The sequence below is a fragment of the Sycon ciliatum genome, chromosome 2 (genome assembly GCF_964019385.1).
Source record: "Sycon ciliatum chromosome 2, ocSycCili1.1, whole genome shotgun sequence".
NCBI classification, from domain to species: domain Eukaryota; kingdom Metazoa; phylum Porifera; class Calcarea; order Leucosolenida; family Sycettidae; genus Sycon; species Sycon ciliatum.
In genome coordinates, this window is record NC_088644.1 from 18,972,170 (window position 1) to 18,991,409 (window position 19,240).

General features: G+C 46.0%; 4 protein-coding genes across 5 annotated transcripts in view; 2 read left to right on the forward strand and 2 right to left on the reverse strand.

The window, feature by feature from the left end:
- The window catches only part of LOC135809045 (coiled-coil domain-containing protein 77-like), a 7,908-nt gene extending 5,422 nt beyond the window's left edge, over nt 1-2,486 (forward strand). Inside the window, exons 5-7 of the mRNA XM_065322302.1 lie at nt 682-851; nt 1,090-1,251; nt 1,809-2,486. Coding sequence (XP_065178374.1) covers nt 682-851; nt 1,090-1,251; nt 1,809-1,958 — 482 coding nt within the window. The 3' untranslated portion in view covers nt 1,959-2,486. The remainder of the gene's footprint in view (nt 1-681; nt 852-1,089; nt 1,252-1,808) is intronic.
- A 2,409-nt stretch (nt 2,487-4,895) lies between these two features.
- Nucleotides 4,896-6,797, reverse strand: LOC135809046 (lipid droplet-associated hydrolase-like). Its single transcript, XM_065322303.1, has one exon. The coding sequence runs from the start codon at nt 6,496-6,498 to the stop codon at nt 5,413-5,415; it is 1,086 nt and encodes a 361-aa protein (XP_065178375.1). The 5' UTR covers nt 6,499-6,797; the 3' UTR covers nt 4,896-5,412.
- Nucleotides 6,798-7,164: 367 nt separating this feature from the next.
- LOC135809049 (putative phytanoyl-CoA dioxygenase) lies at nt 7,165-12,217 on the forward strand. 2 transcript variants are annotated; one of them, XM_065322307.1, is made up of 5 exons: nt 7,165-7,402; nt 9,226-9,320; nt 9,869-10,002; nt 10,407-10,491; nt 10,961-12,217. In XM_065322307.1, exons 3-5 carry the CDS (start codon nt 9,899-9,901, stop codon nt 11,072-11,074), a joined length of 303 nt encoding a protein of 100 aa, XP_065178379.1. In that variant the 5' UTR covers nt 7,165-7,402; nt 9,226-9,320; nt 9,869-9,898; the 3' UTR covers nt 11,075-12,217. The 2 variants fall into 2 exon arrangements, with proteins under 2 accessions (XP_065178379.1, XP_065178378.1); XM_065322306.1 differs by lacking the exons at nt 7,165-7,402; nt 9,226-9,320 and adding an exon at nt 9,665-9,772.
- A 90-nt stretch (nt 12,218-12,307) lies between these two features.
- On the reverse strand, nt 12,308-19,057 carry LOC135809048 (hormone-sensitive lipase-like). The gene is made up of 4 exons (XM_065322305.1): nt 17,404-19,057; nt 16,255-16,629; nt 14,673-14,829; nt 12,308-12,542 (listed from the first exon to the last, which is right to left on the reverse strand). Exons 2-4 carry the CDS (start codon nt 16,317-16,319, stop codon nt 12,333-12,335), a joined length of 432 nt encoding a protein of 143 aa, XP_065178377.1. The 5' UTR covers nt 16,320-16,629; nt 17,404-19,057; the 3' UTR covers nt 12,308-12,332.
- Nucleotides 19,058-19,240: the final 183 nt, after the last annotated feature.

Below are 19,240 nucleotides of genomic sequence, written 5' to 3' on the forward strand. Positions count from 1 at the left end.
TGCAAGCTGTTGAATGGTGTAATCCCAGCACAAGTTGCTATGTCTAACATAGCTGTTCGCTATCATCGCTTCCGCGATGGGCAGGTCTGAGGTCTGAGGTGTGTGTGTGTGTGTGTGTGTGTGTGTGTGTGTGTGTGTGTATGGCCCACATAGTGCAGTAGTATGTGAGACGTTGCGGGTTCGATTCCCAACGATTATGATCCTACGTGTCTTTCTTCTTTTTCTCCGTCTCCTGACTTTTCTTTCATTCTCCTGGGTGGTTACCAACAACCAGTGCACACCAGAGTATGTGGTGTGATGTGCGTGTGGAAAAAGAGGTGAGCTGTTGAATGGTGCAATCCCAGCACAAGTTGCTATGGCTTCTGCTGTAGCATCGATAGCGATGGGTGTCAAAAGGTCAAAAATGGTGTGTGTGTGCGTGCGTGTGTGTGTCCTGTTGATTGGCATTTAATGCCGCTCTTCCACATTTCGACGCGAAAGGCCCTGCCGTCCAACACAGACGCACACACCACTGGCATTATTAAAATGTGCAACATGAAGCATCTTGTAATGTTTCAACAAAGATCATTGCTTCCCTTTGCTCACAGCATACTGTGTAGATTATTTCGTTTAGTTGTCGATCATCATGAGTTCAGTCTTCTCCTGTGTATTCATCACTGCCTCTTTTCAATATTCATGTAGACTTGCTGTCCGGAGCCACTGATGTGCGCACTGCTTACAAAATGGAGTTGCACCGCTTGCGAGAAGCATTGCAGCAACAGCAACAGCTTGCCGAAGCATATCGTGATCAATGTACTGAATTAGAAGATTTGCACAGTCGTATGAGAGAGAAGCAGGAAACTAACCAGCAGGTAGGTAGTGCAGTATAACGACACGGTATCATGAAATATTGATGAGAACAAGACAAATTCTTTGTTCGCTTGACACTCTGTCGGACTGAATTTACCGCATCCATAGGAATGCGCCCACCCTCAAGGATCAAGGCGCAGGCGCTGGAAGATTCTCGAAATGTTCAAGTACATGTTCGCTGCATGTATCTGTTCAAAAATGTGCGCTTATGTTCTTTCACCATGGTACTTATGCTTGCAGTCTTTTTCCCAACGTGCGGAGCGCATGGCTCAACGATTGGCACTTATGAATGATCGATACAAGAACTTAGAGAGACGCCGAAATCTGGAGAGAGAAGGCTTCTCTAATGACATCAAGTCATTACGCTCTCGCCTTAAAGACCTGGAGAATCAACTTTACAAGGTAGGTTGCTGGTGATTGCTACTATAGCATTTTAAAGGTGAATGCAACTCTTGAGTAGAGACACAGCTCAACCCGGTATTTCCACTGGGCATACGTGTGGTTACTTGGTAAGGCTCTGCTATGCTAGTTATTTGGAGCTTGCATTGAGCACTTTTCACCTGATCAAGGTCACTGTCTCACATAGGTTGCTGTATTGGCCCACTGTCCTATCGCTTCATGAGGATCATGTTACTAGTACTAGACAAGTAAGGAGGGGACGAACATGGCGGGATATATGATATAGATCAGTGATGCAAGGACTACCGGTACCCAATTTGCAGACAGGTATTCCGTTGAATATCAATACCATAAAGTCCGCTGCAAGCACCCACTTCGCAGCAAACGCCCACCCCAGCGAGTCCATACTATTTTCGTCTTTTTCAGGTCAATATAATTATGTTGGACTCAGTATTATACTATAAAGTCCATGCACTACAGTCATGATGTCCAGCATGCACCCTATCTAGAGTTGAAGAATTTTAGGAATTTCTGTAATTTGTGTTGTTTGTGTGGCACAGGTGACAGTCAATTTCGATGGTGCCTGTGATACAGATGTTTTAGAAGCAGTTCAGCGAACAGCTGGCCACACGAAGCAGCTCATTGGCGAGCTCCATGGCTTGAAGACTAAAGTGTATGGAGTTGAACATGAACTACGTCATCACAAATAGCTCTGCTTTTGAGAAGTATTCTCAACTTATAGCCAATCATGAAATTGTATTGCAATAGTTTGACATCAGTTACTAACTTACTATTGCATGCTACTAGTGGCACATTTATTGCTCTGTTAATCAAGAATATTTTTTTTACTTTTCATCAAAGTCAATTCACATACACAACCAGTTTGACAGTACGAGCTGCCCACCATACCTTCTGTACGTATTGATTGGTTAAGCATAATCAACCTTTTCACAGCCTCAGCGTATTTCATGCACGGAGTTAATTAAAAACACCCAATTCCAAAATTAAAAGCTGGCCAAGATATTCTTGATCTACAGTATGTCTTTCACATTGCAGACCATAACAAACTCAAAAGTCGGGTTTGAATCATTTTCTCAAGCCATCATTCTGGCAAGGTGCTGCATTTCTTGTACATCTGCTTTGTAGGTCTGCCTTGTGTACGTGCAGTATGGCATGTTTCTTGTTCACACCAATCATTCTACTGCTGATCTATAATTCCAAGAGTCCAGAACTAACAATATGCCACTGTGGGTAATACTGATTATGGGTTCAGGCACAGCACACTGGTTTCATTATGAAACTTCCTACATCACCCACTGCAGCCAATAATTTTTCATACCAGCACGCCCGATTTTCTTTTGTTCGAGTGCAGATAAATCTCTAGGTTTTCGGTACATGAACTTCAGTTCCGCACGAAATCTGATTTCAAATCACAAGAAGGGTGCGGTATTTGATTTTCACATAATGCAGATGTAGCTGCATGATAAAGTGAAGTCGGCACCGCACGTCTAGCCCCAAAACGAGATCAGAGTTGCACACTCTTCTACCAAGTTCTAGGAGTATGCAACTCAAATTGGTCATGGACTCTTGATCCGTTATGCTACCTGCCCATGTATTGCCGATCGTCATCTCACTACCAGTACTGATTGTGATGGAATAGTAGCAACAGCAACACCGCATGCAGCTACAAACACTGTGTTGGTTTCACAGCCAGAAGTTGAAGTGTTTAAACAGATTTCAAACCATGGATGTCTCAGCTGATCAAGCCACATCTATTGACAACAACGCAATGCAGCCAAGGAAAGTTAGTTGAAACCTACTCAAGAACAACTCGGGAAATAGGGACACAAGGGCAATCAGTGATGTGCACAGGCGCTCGCATACACTCATGTGTATGTCTACAGTCAACTTCGCTAATAAGGACTGTGGATATAACAACTGCGGATATAACGACAATTTGCGATTAACGACAGAATTTCTATGCCCAGAGCAAAGTCTCATCTAACTGTAATACATATACATGTAATGAGACTTCGGGTATAAGGACACATTGTGTAAAAAAAAATATGTATGTGGTGGTGGTGATGGTGGTGGTAGTGGTGTGTGTGTGTGTGTGTGTGTGTGTGTGTGTGTGTGTGTGTGTGTGTGTGTGTGTGTGTGCGTGGTGTGTGTGTGTGTGGTGTGTGTGTGTGCCAACCTGTTGGAAGGCTACCTTCTTGCCAAAGCATTTGGAAGTTGGACTAGTTTCGGCTCCACAATCCAGTGTGTCGTTACTATAATAGCTTTCATGGCTGAGGTTGTTGGTATGTCGGTTGGCTCTGGATCAGTGAAAAGTAAAAAAATTCTCGATTAACAGAGCAATAGATGTGCCACTAGTACTAGTAGCATGCAATAGTAACTTAGTTAGTAACTGATGTCCAACTATTGCAGTACAATTTCATGATTGACTATAATGCCCATGTATTGCCGATCGTCATCTCACTACCAGTGCTGGTTGTGAAGGAACAGTAGCAACACCGCAGGCAGCAAACACTGTGTTGGTTTAACAGCCAGAAGTTGAAGCGTTTAACATAGCCGCATAAGCGGACCGTATCCATGGTATTTCCCCGATCATAAGTCGCACCTTTTACACTCAAATTCAGGGTAAAAAAGGGGGTGCGACTTGAAATCGAGCATGACTTACTACTGAAGTGAATATACAGTCAGACCTCGCTTATCCGGATCCCTCGCCATCCGGAAGAAATCGCTGGTTAAAGATTTACAGCATATGGCATGCATACATACAGAATGTGTTTTTGATTATCCGATTCCCTCGCCTATCCGGATATTTTCGTGGAAAACGGATGTGTGCGGTTAAGCGAGGTCTGACTGTATCGCAACAATATTGTTCAAACCTGAAAATGGGGGTGCGACTTATAATCGGGGAAATACGGTACTTCCATTTGGGGCCCATCCTTCTGCAATTGCAATGGCTGATAGTATACTATTATCAAACACTACTTGAAGTGCATACTTCCCCGAATGATCCTTTGCATCAAGTACTGTAAAACATGTAATTTTCGGTGTAATATACGAAATAATGCATTTTCCGGGAAAATAAATCAGTAATAATGGTTCGTTTTTTAGCCCTGGGCCTATATTCGAATTTTGAAGGCAGCTGGCACGCGAAAAAGTACAAGTCCGTGCGCGGTTGTCCGCCTACCATAGGTACCGGTACTGGTAATGTAGTCTGCACTGACATGCTGTACTACGGTGTTTGGGTCGGTTTATTAGCCCATGGGCCTATAAACGGAGGTGGGCTTATATCCGGATATAGGCCCATGGGCTTATATGCGCGGAACTACGGTATGCACTGTATGTGAAGGGAACACTGGTCACCTAATTCTAAATTACACTTGAAACCTGGCAGGTCCCTGGCACCGAAATTTGAATGCACCTAAAATTACATGTTTTACAGTACATCTATGCGAGTTCCAAGATCATGTCGATAGCTTCGTGCCATGCCTACTTTGAAGTAGACGATGTACATGCAATGGTACCTTGTTCCATATTATTATTATTATTATTGCAAATAACGCTGAGCAATTACACAAGGTATAAAAACCAGCATTTGCCAACTGGAAGGAAGAATGAGGAACGAGCGGGAATGAGGCTTGTTCCATAGGCTAGGGAAAAGTATAAAAAACCAAATAGAACTAGTATGAAGACGGAAACAGAAAGATGAAACTGGAGCCTATCTAAAATGGTGTTGCCTAAAGTAGAAAACTACGTAGTATGCTGAAAGGAACAAAAAAACAAAGAATTAGCGGCACAGTAGTGTAGTACATGTGTAATGTGCAGCACCATCTCTACTATCACCACGGCTACTGAACATGCGAGAGAGGGAGAGAGAGAGAGAGAGAGAGAGAGGGAGAGAGAGAGAGAGAGAGAGGGAGAGGGAGAGAGAGAGAGAGAGAGAGAGAGAGAGAGAGAGAGACAGAGAGGATTTGGCCCCGAGCATAAAGCCTGTGGAACCTAAAACATGTGTAACATTCATTTTGATCACTTTGGTTTTCATAGATACTTGATTTAGTCTGGCTGGATACTGAGTTCCATGATCCTTAGTTCACCTTCCCTTGTGTTTCATCGATATCGATGTGCTCCTATCGTTAATAGTGATCGTGATTAGGAGCTGACAAGATGTTCTACCAAGTTCCATGCCACTTTTGCGACCTCGGCGTTCTTATTCAGACAGAATGCATGAGGGATGTCGTCCACAATCCGAACGTCTAATTCCGGAATTTCCGCACGAAGCTCATCTATGCAGTGGAGAGGGAACCATCCATCCACTGGACTGCAAAGAAAGGTGCTGCGCGTCTGCATGACACGGAGGGTTTCAAAGTCAAATTCTTTCATTACATTGACTTCATTAGCACCAAGAGCAGCTGTATTTGCTACCATAGCTCGACAATTCGGACCAGTGATGCTGTGCATAACAATGTCGACACATTCATCAATGATATCCTGAGTTACATCACTAAGATGAAGGCGTATAGCAGCCCGGAGAATACAATGAGGCAGAAAAGTGACTAGATGATGTGCAGCACATATCCATGAATGAAAGCCTGTCAGAATAGGTCCTAGCCGTTGTCCATTGGGGCTTCTTCCCATCCAAGCTGGGCATGGCAGAAGGTGTAGTGCTCTCACAATCCGAACTTCAGTATTAACATACCGGCGGCACATCTCAGTGATGATATAGCTTCCCATGGAATGACCCATTAGAATCACAGGTTGGTTAGGTTCTGTCAGCTGATGCAAGGCGTTGTTATGATGATCTACTTGATCAGCTACAGTGAAATACTCTACATCCACTGCAACGCTGCTGCTGCTGTTGGTAGGAGCCAGATAGGTAGATTGTTCCCTCAACAAGGAGTCACTGACCACCTTGTCGTTCTCACAAGAAAGATCATCGCTTGGTGCCAGTGATGATGCCGTGCAGTCAACTTCACTCTTCAATACGCCAGGATCTTGCCCGGCATGGGACACAGAAATTAAATCCATTGAACCGTTGCTGTATTCCCATAGATGTTGCATGAATGTTCGGTAGAAGGATGAAGCTCCTGGGTTTCCGGGAATGATATAGCAGATTGGGCGCGGCTTCTTCTCCCCAGATCCGTTAACATCCTGAGAACGTATGTGAAGCACACGACTTGGTACTCGCCCGATTGCTATTATTTCACTGAGAACTCGTGCAGCACAAGGCGTCGTCATTCTCTGAGCTTCTCAGTTGTCAACACGTATACATGAATACTTCTGACGGCGATGAGTTCAGCGATAGCCTCATTAGAATTCTCCAGGATAAGATTATAGCAACCTTTAATAATAAAGAATTAATATTATTGATCATGAATGTCCCAGGGTTAATCGAACTTCCTGAAAATACTCAAAAGCGACAGCGACAAAAGACTGCCATATAAATAAGCTAATCCGAAATAAGACATTCACTACTTTTTCTGCTGTAGTCTGTCATCCGGCACAGCCACTTCTTTGCAGAAGGCTGAGAAGAGCCTTTTTCCGACCGAGACTCCAAATAATTTCAAAGAACTGTCATGGATTTTTTACTTTCGCTTGTTTGAATCGCGAAGGACTAAAGGGACGCTGGTCTAGGAGTGCGGCAGTTTTTGCGCGCCATGGCAACGAGGAGTGCGCGCACGCGAGAGCCACCAGCGCAAAGCGCTCCAGACTTGCGGCGGTAGAGCGAGTGAGACACTTCGCCGTGACCCAGTACGAGTGCAGTCTTGAGCTACAGCTACGTATACGGCCTTGGCTAGGCCCGCGGCAAGGGAAAAATATTTGCCGAACGTGTGTTCGAAGCGGTTCATGTTCACTTCTTTCGATGATTATTATCAATATCATGATGTCTTTTTCAACTTCTAATAATTCTACCACTGTACCAGTGAATATTATTACTTCAATATTATTTATTAGTGCAGTAATTGCCAAGACAGAAGACTGCAGTACGAACTCGTACTCGTAGCAGCAGCAATGCCAAGAAGAGCAGGCAGCGTAGCAAAAGCAGTCACAACAACATTTTCAGCAGCCGTTCATCTCAGAGGGGATGCAGCGCCAAACTGCGAGGGTGAGGTGGTAACTCTCACAACCAATGCCTCCGCAGGTAAGTACTAGTAAAGCCTCTTGTGCGGGAAAAATGAATTGCACATATCATCAAACAAATTCAAATTCAGTAAACTATTTTGAAGTACAAAAATCAATTTAAATGCATGAATCTTCACTAGTTTGAGGGAAAGAGACAAACGGGAAAAGTCTGAACAAAAAATTGACTGTCACCACCAGGACTGGAACCAGGGACCCTCGCTTGTAGCTAGCGATGCTCTAACCACTGAGCTATGGTGTAGTCGTCATCCCAGCAGAGACCGTTCAACATTTTCTTCAGACTTCGTAACTCACACTTCCTGTGAATCCACACAGGCGGGTGGGACGCAGCCCTCACTGTACCCACACACTTCACGTACACTCTAGCACGCGTGCAGCCCCAAGTCATAAAAATGCATGAATGTTAGTATTAAACACAAAAATAAAAAGTAAAAATCAATTGGAACACAAAAAAAAGACAAAAACCCTAGGTAAAAGAGCCCACAGAAACATTACCGTACTGGCAAAGAACGGCAGCTATTTACAAAGGCCCTATTCCTACGCCTGTATGATGCCCGGGACCCTCTGATACAGACAAGTACTATTATATAACCCTGTTCTTACTCGAACATGCCTCCGGATAGCACACGATTCGTTGTTTTAGAAGACTGTATTATAATGTTTTACTCTGACTCTGATCGAAATCATCTCGCAGTACAAAGGAAAGTTCTGCTTCTCTCGAAGCAGAAGCGGAGATTCAAAAAACATTCAAATCAAAAGATTGCGCGAAAGCAGTGTACGCGACTACGTGCATCAGACGTGAATACAACATGAGAAGTGAAAGCAGTGTACGCAACTACGCGCATCCAGACGTGAATACAACATGAGGAATGAAAGCAGTGTACGCGACTACGCGCATCAGACGTGAATACAACATGAGGAACGAATGCGTAGTAGTATGATAATGCACAACAGTACAACAAGCAGTGCTGATAGACACATAAAACGGAGTGGCTCTGCACCATTATCAGTGGGCTGGATATAGACCGTACAAACCCAATACTAGTACAATACTAGTATTAGATAAACCTTGTTATAGTTCACACATGTTGTTAGTTTGACAGCATGAAACAAGGTGGAGGACACAACACCCAGCTGGAGAAACTAAAGAAGTCAGTTACGACTGCCCTTGAAGCTGAGAAGTTGTGTGAGCTCAGTCTGTGCGAACGGTAGGTTCATTATCCAAACAAATGGCGAAATAAAAAGTTGCCAGAAGAATAACCTCTACAAATAACCATTTGTGTTATCCACACGTATTAACTACTTATCAGCATTTCAAAGAATATTCTGATTCTGAAAACAATCGTTTCAATGCTCGACCTTATTATAATGATGATAAACTGAACACAATTCAAGAATACTATAACTCAACACATAAGAGATTGGAACTCAGACGGTGAGCCAAGAAAAAATTGTAACATGGAAAAATGTGGGCACAAGGCACTTTCATGCCGTGGAATGTCTCCGTGCTCCTTGTCAGTTTTGTGCTGGATTGTGCACGTCTGACTCTTCAAAATCTGGCTTAGTTGGTAGACTCAATCGCATAACTTGTGCCCACATTTGTCCATGTTACATAAGTGATATGAATGTTATCTAATCTGGCACTCAATGTGTGACATTTTGTGTGTTATCTTGCAATATCACGCGACTCAATATCACATCAGACTAATTATACCAAAGTTTCTCTGCAGGGACTGGGAGGATGGGAGTTGAAAAATCCACAGCTGATGCAAACCGGATTTTTAATGTATGATGTATATGTGTTTTTTTTCTGCACCCTACTAGGTTCATCGTTAGCTACCCCACAGCTGAGTGCCATACTGGTCATGACGTAACTACAGAAACAGGAAAACTTGCCGGGGAGCTGAGCGAAAGGCAAGGTAAGAAACTAAGAATCACTCCGCGACATCTGAGGCTTCATGCAAACGGTGATAACGGCACACGCGCCATGACTTTGTTTTGTAGGCTCTGTTGAGAAGCGACACTCCAACGCGTTCACCTGTGACCACCACGGCACAATGTATAGCGCGACAAGGCTGGTGTGATATTCAGTACTGAGAACGTGACCGCGGTCCGAGCAACAAACAACACCTTTGTGCAGTTGACAAGACCCTTGTTCACCCTTGACCATTCCTGGAGCAATATAAATCTAAATCTGCAAAAAACAAACTCTCTCTACAGCTACTTGTTTTCTCCTGCAACCTTCTCCGGGACTGTGCTGCTTTTTAAAACTACTGTCATGTCCAGCAAAATCCAGCCTTATCATGCTCAACTAGGGTCAGGACCATACAGTTGTTGCCCACAGGGACAGTTGTCTGTGTACTGCTGCGGGGTACTGATGTTTTATTTGGCTGGGTTTCATCAACAACGACTACTTTACCATTCAAATGGTTGGTTGTTACCTGTGATCTCTGTGTTCTCTTTGTAGAACTTTATACCTGTGCATGGCCATGATCCCATGTACAAACAGCCCCAGAGAGTACCCATGCGTGCTGGCAGCTTACTCATCTGGGACCAGCGTGTGGCGCACGGCAGTCGGCCCAACAACAGCACGCGAGCAAGGTACGTCAGAACACTGCTACGTATATGAGTATTCGTGTGCCTGTGTGTATGAGTGTGCGCTCGTTTGTGTGTGTCCGTATTTGTTTTAAAGTTTGATGCAGTGGTTTGTACTAGGTGCTTTCCCGCCTACTCAGTTCTCACCAACCAGACTGATATCTATGATAAAGCTCTGGTCTACGGTACATGAGTAGATGATGCTCTCCGGATATCTAGCAGCATCTAGACCCTCCTGGAATACGGAGAACTTAATTATGGGCTGCTTATCGCTATAGGCTACTGACATGTATTGTACTATGGTACTTGAAGTCTTGAATAGTAGTCGTTGGTGGAAAGGATCATCCCTCTAGGCTATGTGTGGGTTCGTGTTATGACAAGTTCTTGTGGACCTACAATGTCCTCTGCAGGTATGTTCAATTTGTAAAGATGTTCCCATCCATCAACCTCCGCTCAGAACGAGCTAAGAATCGTGGACAGCTTATCAAGGACAAGGTATGTTGCGGGTGCTCCGCCGGCTGATGTGACCAGTAATGGATGTGTCTGTCCTGCTGCTAAGTATACGAGATCTCGTAGTCCTTAGGCTGTTTTGTTGTCCTGCTGCTGCCTAGCGGATCATGTGATTGTTCGCTTCCCTGTGTGTGCTCTGGGTACTGCCCCTCGCGTTGTTTCCTGTAGCTGTGTGCTTATTGTGCTGTTGTCTGTGTTCTTGTATTCACATGCCGGATTCCCTTGCATTCATGTATCCACATCATCCGGGTGACGTCACATGCCTATCATAGTGCCAGTGGTGTAACGATGTGCTAGTATTGTTTTCCTGTGTGATGACATTCCCCAAACTGTCTCCTGTCTCGCATGCGCACGTGTGATATGAGCATGCATGATTCGTGAGTCTTCAGTCAGCGAGTCTTGATACACACATGTAACACAGTATTATCTCTGTGTTTACACGGTGTACTTGTAGGTTGAACTAGCTGGTGTCGACTTGACTGACCTGGGCAAGAAGCTGTTTGCCCTCAAGGCATGGGCATCCGCGCACACGAAGGTGCCCCGCGCCAAGGCTAAGAAAAAGACATAGACTACGTGTTCGCATGGCTCTTTGTACATTCACAGTTGAGTGCCTCGTTTTATGTGTGTATGTTTAAATCATGTACACCCTCTGATGGGAGTATGATAATGTAGTCATCTAGGACGGCTGGACTGTCCCTAGTGTTCCAAGTGCATATTGACGCTAACCTCCAATGTTATATCCAGCAAGTATCAGATCTGCACTATCGCACATAGAACTGGTATATATTTCTTTACTGGGTTGACTCACTACCCTACTAGCCACAGTCATATTTATATCAACAATAACGTGGGCACCGCATTATTTTTTGTTTAGGAGCTGTCGGTATGCCGGTAGCATGGGTCACGCTAGTGCAAAATAGGCTAGACTACATGCAGCCAAGAACCAGGCACTATTCCATCCAAGAAATAGTGGGAGTAGCTATCCTGATACCTTGCAACATGTCCAAACCACTTCAACTTGATGCTTGGTAACGAGAGAGCTTGGAAGCTCAGGGCGCTATGCTTTTTTGCCTTGATGACCGAGACAAAAAAAAGCATAGGGATGTCATAAATTCTTATAAGTTTCTACTTTTTGTTTTTAGACATATTAAACCTGGGATTCGAACCCGCACTATCGCCCTGCATGCATCCCCCGATACACTTCGCATACATACTAATTCTTCCAAGTTGCTTCACGTTATGATCTTGTATTTGAAAGCCCTATTGGAATATGCATTGTGGCCAGCCGTTTTTGATTGTACGGTACGGTCGGGATAGGTACGGTCGAGGGTAATACGACACCGTCTACCGCCTTGATGACGGCAAAAAAAGAAAAGGGATGTTATAAATTTTTCAATTCTCCTATTTTTTTCGGGCATTACCTGGGATTCGAACCCGCACTATCGCCCTACATGCATTCCCCCATACACCTCGCATTCATACTCATTCTTCCAAGTTGCTTCACGTTATGATCTTGCGGTTGAAAGCCCTATTTGAATATTGCGGCCAGCTGTGTTTGATGGTACAGTACGGGATAGCGCCAGGCGTGACACAAACACACAAACACCAAATTAAAGCTGTGTGGACCCTGGCTAGCGCCAGACGTTACTGAAGTAATGTCTTCTGCATAGCTACGGGAATAAAACTAATTATGGACCTTACTTAAGTATTTTTTTAAATAGTTCAATACTCGTAAAATGAGTGCCAATGGGCAAATGTCCGGTGCTGCACTGAGAACGCATGAGTGGTGACATCTCGTTCTGCAATAGGGACTACTTGTATCACGACTAAACATCTTGGTCGTGTTGCTTGATTGCTGCGTCCATCAACTCAATGCACACGTCGGTGGCTTGCTGCGCCAAGCGGCTGACTGCGTGGAAGTTGAGGAAGCCATGGGATATTCCGTCGAATGGGCGTAGGGTCACATCCTTGCCGAATGCGTGCAGACGATGCGCCATGACGATGGAATCATCCAAGAGGGGGTCAAACGAACTTGGCTGAAAGGTACAACAGAACGGATGGAGAGAGAGAGAGTGTGTGAGAGAGAGAGAGTGTGTGTGTGTGTGTGAGAGAGAGAGAGAGAGAGAGAGAGAGAGAGACATGCACACACACGCACACACACACACCTGTACTTGTACTTGTTGCTCACTGCCAAAACTGGTCACGTGGGTCTCCCCGGGAGAGGGGAGAGAGACTCTAAAGGAATCTTGGAAAGATGACTCAATTGGTTATTGAACCGCCCAACGGCCGACACCCCCTGAAATCCCCAAAACTCTGGGTGGACTTGAAAAGTTGAAAACGATCCCACTTATGGGCTCACCACACCTCAGTAAGTGGGTGTGGACAAGGTGCAGAAAAAGGATTGACGGCATCAGGGTATCCGTCCTGGGATCCAACTGCAGTTACCCCTGCCCCCAGTGGAGGTAATACTTGCTACTAGTGCGGGTGGCTAAATCAGGCTGGATCTGATTTAGACATCACTAGCACCATCGATTACACAAGAGTTAATCTAGCCAGAAGCAGTCCATGGTTAACAGGTATGTATACTTCAAATAGAAAGTATATGAACCCTGGAACCAACAAAGGTGGCAAGTACAACATTACACCTTCAAGCAGCCGAGCCCGTTGGCAACATACCCAACACAATCAGGCATAAGTGTACCCACCAACTGAACTAGCTGGCACACACACACACACACACAGAGTAAGAGATGACCCATAGCACAAAGAAATCTATCGGCAAAGAAACATAGCTTTCTTACTTGAACACCCACAAAGGAGCACAATAATGTAGCATTTTGAAATGTTCTTGTACTCAAAGATGCCGATAAGAAGTACGGCTGAGCCTCAGGCAACTCTTCCACTAGACAGCAGGGGTCCTTCTCCAATGGAGGTCGCTGTCATGGAAGTTCTATCAGCTCATACTGCACACTACTCTCTGTGAAAGGGGTGCTAGTAACCCACCTTCCCATTCCTAGCAGGGTCCAGCACATACATGTAGATGATCTATAATTATGTGCTTACCAAGGTGCTCTGTGCACACTTCACATGACTGACTATTAGAGAGAGGTTAAGCTGCACGTTATTTCTGACGTGATGCGCAATATCACGTCAAATTAGGCGTAAACCTCCAAATTTCGACGTGAGCTGCAGGTCACTTGCGTTGTTTTCCAACGCGCGAGCTGAACTTTCGTGTCACGTAAAGCTTAACCTCTCTATTAACACCCCTTCCCAGACACGCAATATGTCTCAGGCACAATCGATTTTCTATGGAACTCACATGGCCAGCTACTCATTACACACAGACTAGCTGCTCCAGACATAGCTACTCATTACACACAGACTGCTCCTTGCATTGATCAGTAAGGCTTGAAAATGCTAACAGTACAGTCAGACCTCGCTTAACCGCACACATCCGTTTTCCACAAAAATATCCGGATAGGCGAGGGAACTGGATAACCGAACACCGGTTACATTGGATGCATCACGTATGCTGTAAATCTGTAGCCAGCTATTTTCTTCCGGGTCGCAAGGGATCCGGATAAGTGAGATCTGACTGTACATCACACCCAGACCCAGAGCTACAGGCCAGGGCCTGTCACAACATTGCTGACCTCTGACTCTGTGGCTCCAGCAGATCCTGTGAAGTACGTACATGTGCATGACTGTACTTCAGAATTAGGTTGTTTACATGCTCATCATGTCACATGTAGAGACTACACAGAAGACTCTCTACTCTAGGTCTCCTTTTTGGTGAAACACACTTCCAACATTGCACATGTTGTAAGGTTGCCTAACTTAGTTACATGTACATGACTATTGCATCTAGTCACAATTCACACACCTACGTGTGGTATAGCAGTGCTTGGGTTTTCCGGGGCATCGGAAAGGTTCCTTCTCGAAAGAGTTTTGGACAGGGGTGTATTTGCGGACAGTTCCTGATCAATAGGCCAGTTTGTCAATACGATAAGTACGGAATTAGCACTCCTCAGCTACTGGTATGTGAATGCATAGCTCATACCGTACTGCCATGTGTGCTATAGTGGCTTTTATTATTATTATTATTTCACAATCACGATGACATAGTGCCAATAAGCATGTGATGCGGGCGATTTTAACCAGCTTACCAGCAATGCAACCGATGGTAAGCTGTGCAGCATCTCATCACTGGCCAGCAGTGGAGAGAGGTAGGCCGGCGAAGCATTCAGGATGGTGGCATGACGTTGGTGGATGCCCGACTGCAGCTGTGACAGGTGACCGGTGTTCGGGTGATACTCTGGCGTGCTGGACAGGACAAGAGAAGAACACCATGAACTGGTACTCACAGAGCAATCAGCATTGCGGAGTACATCCACAGCATAGCCTAGCAGTGCGAGCACAGAGAGACTGAGAGAGTGGATTCCGATGACTTTAAGGAGACTATAGCAAGGGCAAAGGCAAGTCACACGGTCCACGTCCACCAAACACCTGCCTCTAGTCACAGAGCTCTCTGTCCTCATCCATCAACAACGTTGCATCAGATAAAGAAAGCAGGACAAAGGAAGCGACGCAGTTTTGTTTCAATTCCAGGTGATGAAAATCAAAGCTCGAGGTGATGAAAATCAAAGCTTGAGGTGATGTGCACACAGCTACCCAGAAAGTGACAAAACCATACAATGCTGCTCAATGAAATCCGGTTGTGCACAGCATACACAGCCACCCAAAAAGTGACAAAATCACAGCTACCCAGAAAGTGACAAAATCACAGCTAACCAGAAAGTGACAAAGTCACAGCAAAGCACTTTAAAGTACAGTGCTGCTCAATGAAATCCGGTCACGTGAGTCAAGTTTGCGCCTTGCACCATTTCGCAGCCCAATGTTCGCAGGTCTAGGGCAACGCCCAGCACGTACGTGAGTGACTCGACTGGATTTCATTGAGCAGCACTGTAGGTTCTTTCACATTGCATAAGCACAAGACATGAAGTGTGAAAGTTGATTGTCGATGTGCTAAGAACGTGACTTGGTGTAGTTTCACCGTAGTACACGTGGACACACACACACACGCACGCAGAGGGAGACTGCAGCCTACAGCCAATTCCGTCCCATATTGTGCGAACAGCTCTCACATTGGGTGCACTGAGCAACCTCCCAGAGAAGGTGCCTACGTTGGCGTGGACAAAGTAATGTAACGCCTATCATTGTCACTACGTCGCATACAGTCAAACTTCAGTAGAACGTATGAGGGAGTAGTAAAACACTGGTATTTACGTACTCCCTGAGCGTACCTCTAGGGGACATCCACCTCAGTGATTCACAGGTGAGGTACTTCACACCTGAGGTCTGGGAAAGGATACGCAGGGTCGTCGAAACAGCACTCCACACCCGATGAAAGGAGAAAAGGGTGTTAGACCCTGGGTATTTAATGTTGAAGTTTAACTTTTATTTCATGCCACCTTGCTTGTCACACACCAATATCGCAACCACGTTAGCTATAATTTTAAAAGTTACTGTCTCCACGCCGACTGTTCACATTACAAGGTAAGGGTATATATTATTGTGAAATGGGCAATCCTATTTGCACCGGAGGAATTTTTACTGGAGTGACAGTCTATGCACCTCTTATCAGCTGTCACTATCCAAAGATGCCAACGTTTGCCAATTCTAATTTGCTAATCCCAGGAATGCACTATACAGTGAAATTTCCAAGGAAAAGAAGAACTGGTATCTCACCTGCCACTCCCCCGGTACGCATTCAAACATGCCCGCAGCGTTCCAATGGGTAACAGCGGATCCATTACGCTTAGGCAGCGTGCCGGTGACAGATCCAATGAGATTTTCAGAGCAGGGTACGCGCCCAGCACCAGACATGGCTTCCGAAGCTGGTACTGCGCAGCGAGGAATGCCACTCCGAAGACAAAGTTACCTCCGGCCGAGTCGCCGGCCAGGATGACTTTCTCGGCAGTGGTGCCCAGGCTGGTGGCGTTCCTCAGCACCCAGGCGTACGCGTAGAAACAGTCGTTGACGGCACGTGGGTACGGGTGCCGTCATGTAGTCAACGGACACCACGGGAACGTTGAGCTGGTTGGCCCAGTGGCTTAGATAGCTCTGCATGAACAATACACCACAAGGAAGACACATGCATAGGGTATACTAATATTATGTACAGTGATGCTCAATGAAATCCGGTCACGTGAGTCAAGTTTGCGCCTTGCACCATTTCGCAGCCCAGTGTTCGCAGGTCTAGGGCTGCGCAACGCCCGGCACGTACTTGAGTGACGCGACTGGATGTCATGGAGCAGTACTGTACTATTGTATATGGGGCCAAATGAAAACCTGGTGCACATCCGTGGTACACACATGATACAGTATCTTTTTATTGGCTACGGCAGCGGAGAAATGGATGGAGCATGGTGGCAGCAAAGCACACCCATTTGTTTCCAATGACCTAGCACATGTGACTGTGACGTTTGCGCCAGAAACCCTCCACCATGGAAGTGAATGATGACTGCCTTAGAAGGCTCAGAGCTGGCACTCTGCAGCAAAAAGAGAGTGTTGAGCATGGTACAGAACAAATCGTCAACGTCAACCGCACATGGCATGCTAACACCTTTGTTTGTTTGTTTTGAAACTCGGATGTTTTTTCTTCTTTTTTTTCTCTACAAAATCCACATTATCTCCAGACACTGGGGTGAATAATGGAGTGTGCATGTGGTGGTGGGGCCCATTAAGCTCAGCCGAACAGAGGTCTCGGCTTTATAGCTCCATGGACGTACCAAAGGGGGATCGGGTAGGAGTATCCAAAAGACCACGGACAGCTATTGTACTCTACGGTCGCAGAGCACACATACAAATGTCACCTTACTTCTCACAGTGACTTACATGAAGGCCGAGGCACCGTCCATAGAAGCTTCTCCGCTCCATACTCTCAGCAGTGTCCAGAAAGTCGTCCGGAAACTGAGTATGATCAACGATCAGGTCGCCAGTCTTGTCCATGCCACTTGCACGACAGCGTAGATGACTTTAAAAAGCTGCGCGTGATCCCTGAGCAGCTCTGAATGTTCTTCAAGTGCTGACACAGCCTGTGCGAAATCTCTCTTAGTATTCGATGACGTAAGCAGTGACTTGATGATGTCATCAAGCGCCAATGTACACGTGGAGAATATGGATACACTAGATCGCAGTCCGTTGCTGGCTACACCCGGGTAAGCATTGTAACGGGAACATTGCTGCAGCAAGTAAGGGATGGTGCTGAGCAACGACCCGATCGCAGCGCACAGCATATGACAAGCGGAAGCCAATCGGGACTCTGCTCCGGGCTCAGTGCTCCGCCACCGTTGCTGCGCTGTTCCTGCTGGAGACGCTGCACTTGCGCTAGCAGCCCTTGCAACGCTGCGGTTGTGACAAGCGGTGGAGCGGAATAGTGACGCGCTGCACTGCGTGACCCGGGGCATTGCCAGTGATGGTGTGTCACCAGCGACGCAGTGTACTCGCCACGACCTGTGTCCGCTACACTCACAGGGAGCACCGGTATGCTGTTTCAGAACACGGCTACACGGTGCAGCTGGGCAATACGCCGAACTGATACAGCGGGAGCGAGAAAGCAGCCGCTGTGAAGCAACGACAGGTCGAGTGGCGTTACGTGCTACTGTTGATGCCGCCATAACAACAAGCTAGGCAATAAGAGTCCCTTGCCAGGGCAGGCAGTCCAATTGGTTTCAAAGGTCAGGCAAAATCACAAGTCCTGCGGAGCACGTACACGAACACATGTTCAAAGCGCATGCAAGGCAATTGCAAGCGCATACACACACAACACAGTTGTGCACGGCACATTCAAAGTACACACTGCTCACACATGAAGACACATAAGCACATATGCGCGCGCACGCGCACACACACACACCGACACACAAGCAAACAGAGAGACAGACACACACACAGATGAGACCCTGACCAAACACATGTACTAGTAAAAGACCGCATGCACAATGTCAATGTGATGCACACCTCCAAGACGGAATGGGCGCTTTCAATAGTACACATACTACTTCTGGTGCTTTGAAGATCCAGAAAACCCCAGTGTAACACCGGCTTTAGCCTACAGGTTTGTACACACTGTGGGTGACATTGCATACAAGTAGATCATCACATCTAGTACGATTGTTCTTCCACTTCAAGAATCGTCCCTTCGTTTCACAGCACAGAATAGCTGTCTCTCAGCTGGTAATCAGCAGGGACATTCTCTACTTGCGAAGACTGAGTGATTGCCAGCACTCGCCCTTTCCTTCCACAAGCGATGTATAGAATAATAATATCACTGTTCGAGTATTTTTCTTTCAAATCTGAGACCATTGACAGGATCGGAAGGAGAGCTCTACTGCAAGCCAGAAGTCAGGCTGGCGTCAGGCTGTCGTGAAAAGTAACGAATTCAAACCGCTCCTCAACAAAATCATTACAGTTAGCAAAGAAGCTAGTTCCAACCAATCCAAGTAGAGTGACTTTCAGGAACTATTATTAAATCCAACGTCTTGTTCATTCAAAGACAGTGCTTTTTTCGCTTCTGCACTGTCTTTTTTAGTTACCATGGTTACGAGATGTATGCGCTCAGCCGCTCACCTGGGTCACGGCGAAGTGTCTCATTCGCTCTCCCTGCCGGCGTTCCGCAGCCTACAACGCTTTGCGCTGGTGGCCGGCTGTCGAGTCGCGTGCGCGCACTCCT

Bases quoted from the DNA above. Each gene is read 5' to 3' on its own strand.
- LOC135809046 (XM_065322303.1), bottom strand. From the start codon at position 6,498: ATGACGACGCCTTGTGCTGCACGAGTTCTCAGTGAAATAATAGCAATC.
- LOC135809049 (XM_065322306.1), top strand. From the start codon at position 9,680: ATGTCCAGCAAAATCCAGCCTTATCATGCTCAACTAGGGTCAGGACCA. The intron at 9,773-9,868 runs GTACTGATGTTT...TTCTCTTTGTAG, and splicing joins TGTCTGTGTACTGCTGCGGG to AACTTTATACCTGTGCATGG. The intron at 10,492-10,960 runs GTATGTTGCGGG...GTGTACTTGTAG, and splicing joins GACAGCTTATCAAGGACAAG to GTTGAACTAGCTGGTGTCGA.
- LOC135809048 (XM_065322305.1), bottom strand. From the start codon at position 16,319: ATGGATCCGCTGTTACCCATTGGAACGCTGCGGGCATGTTTGAATGCG. The intron at 14,830-16,254 runs GTGAGATACCAG...TGTCCTGTCCAG, and splicing joins GCGTACCGGGGGAGTGGCAG to CACGCCAGAGTATCACCCGA. The intron at 12,543-14,672 runs GTAAGCTGGTTA...TGTACCTTTCAG, and splicing joins TACCATCGGTTGCATTGCTG to CCAAGTTCGTTTGACCCCCT.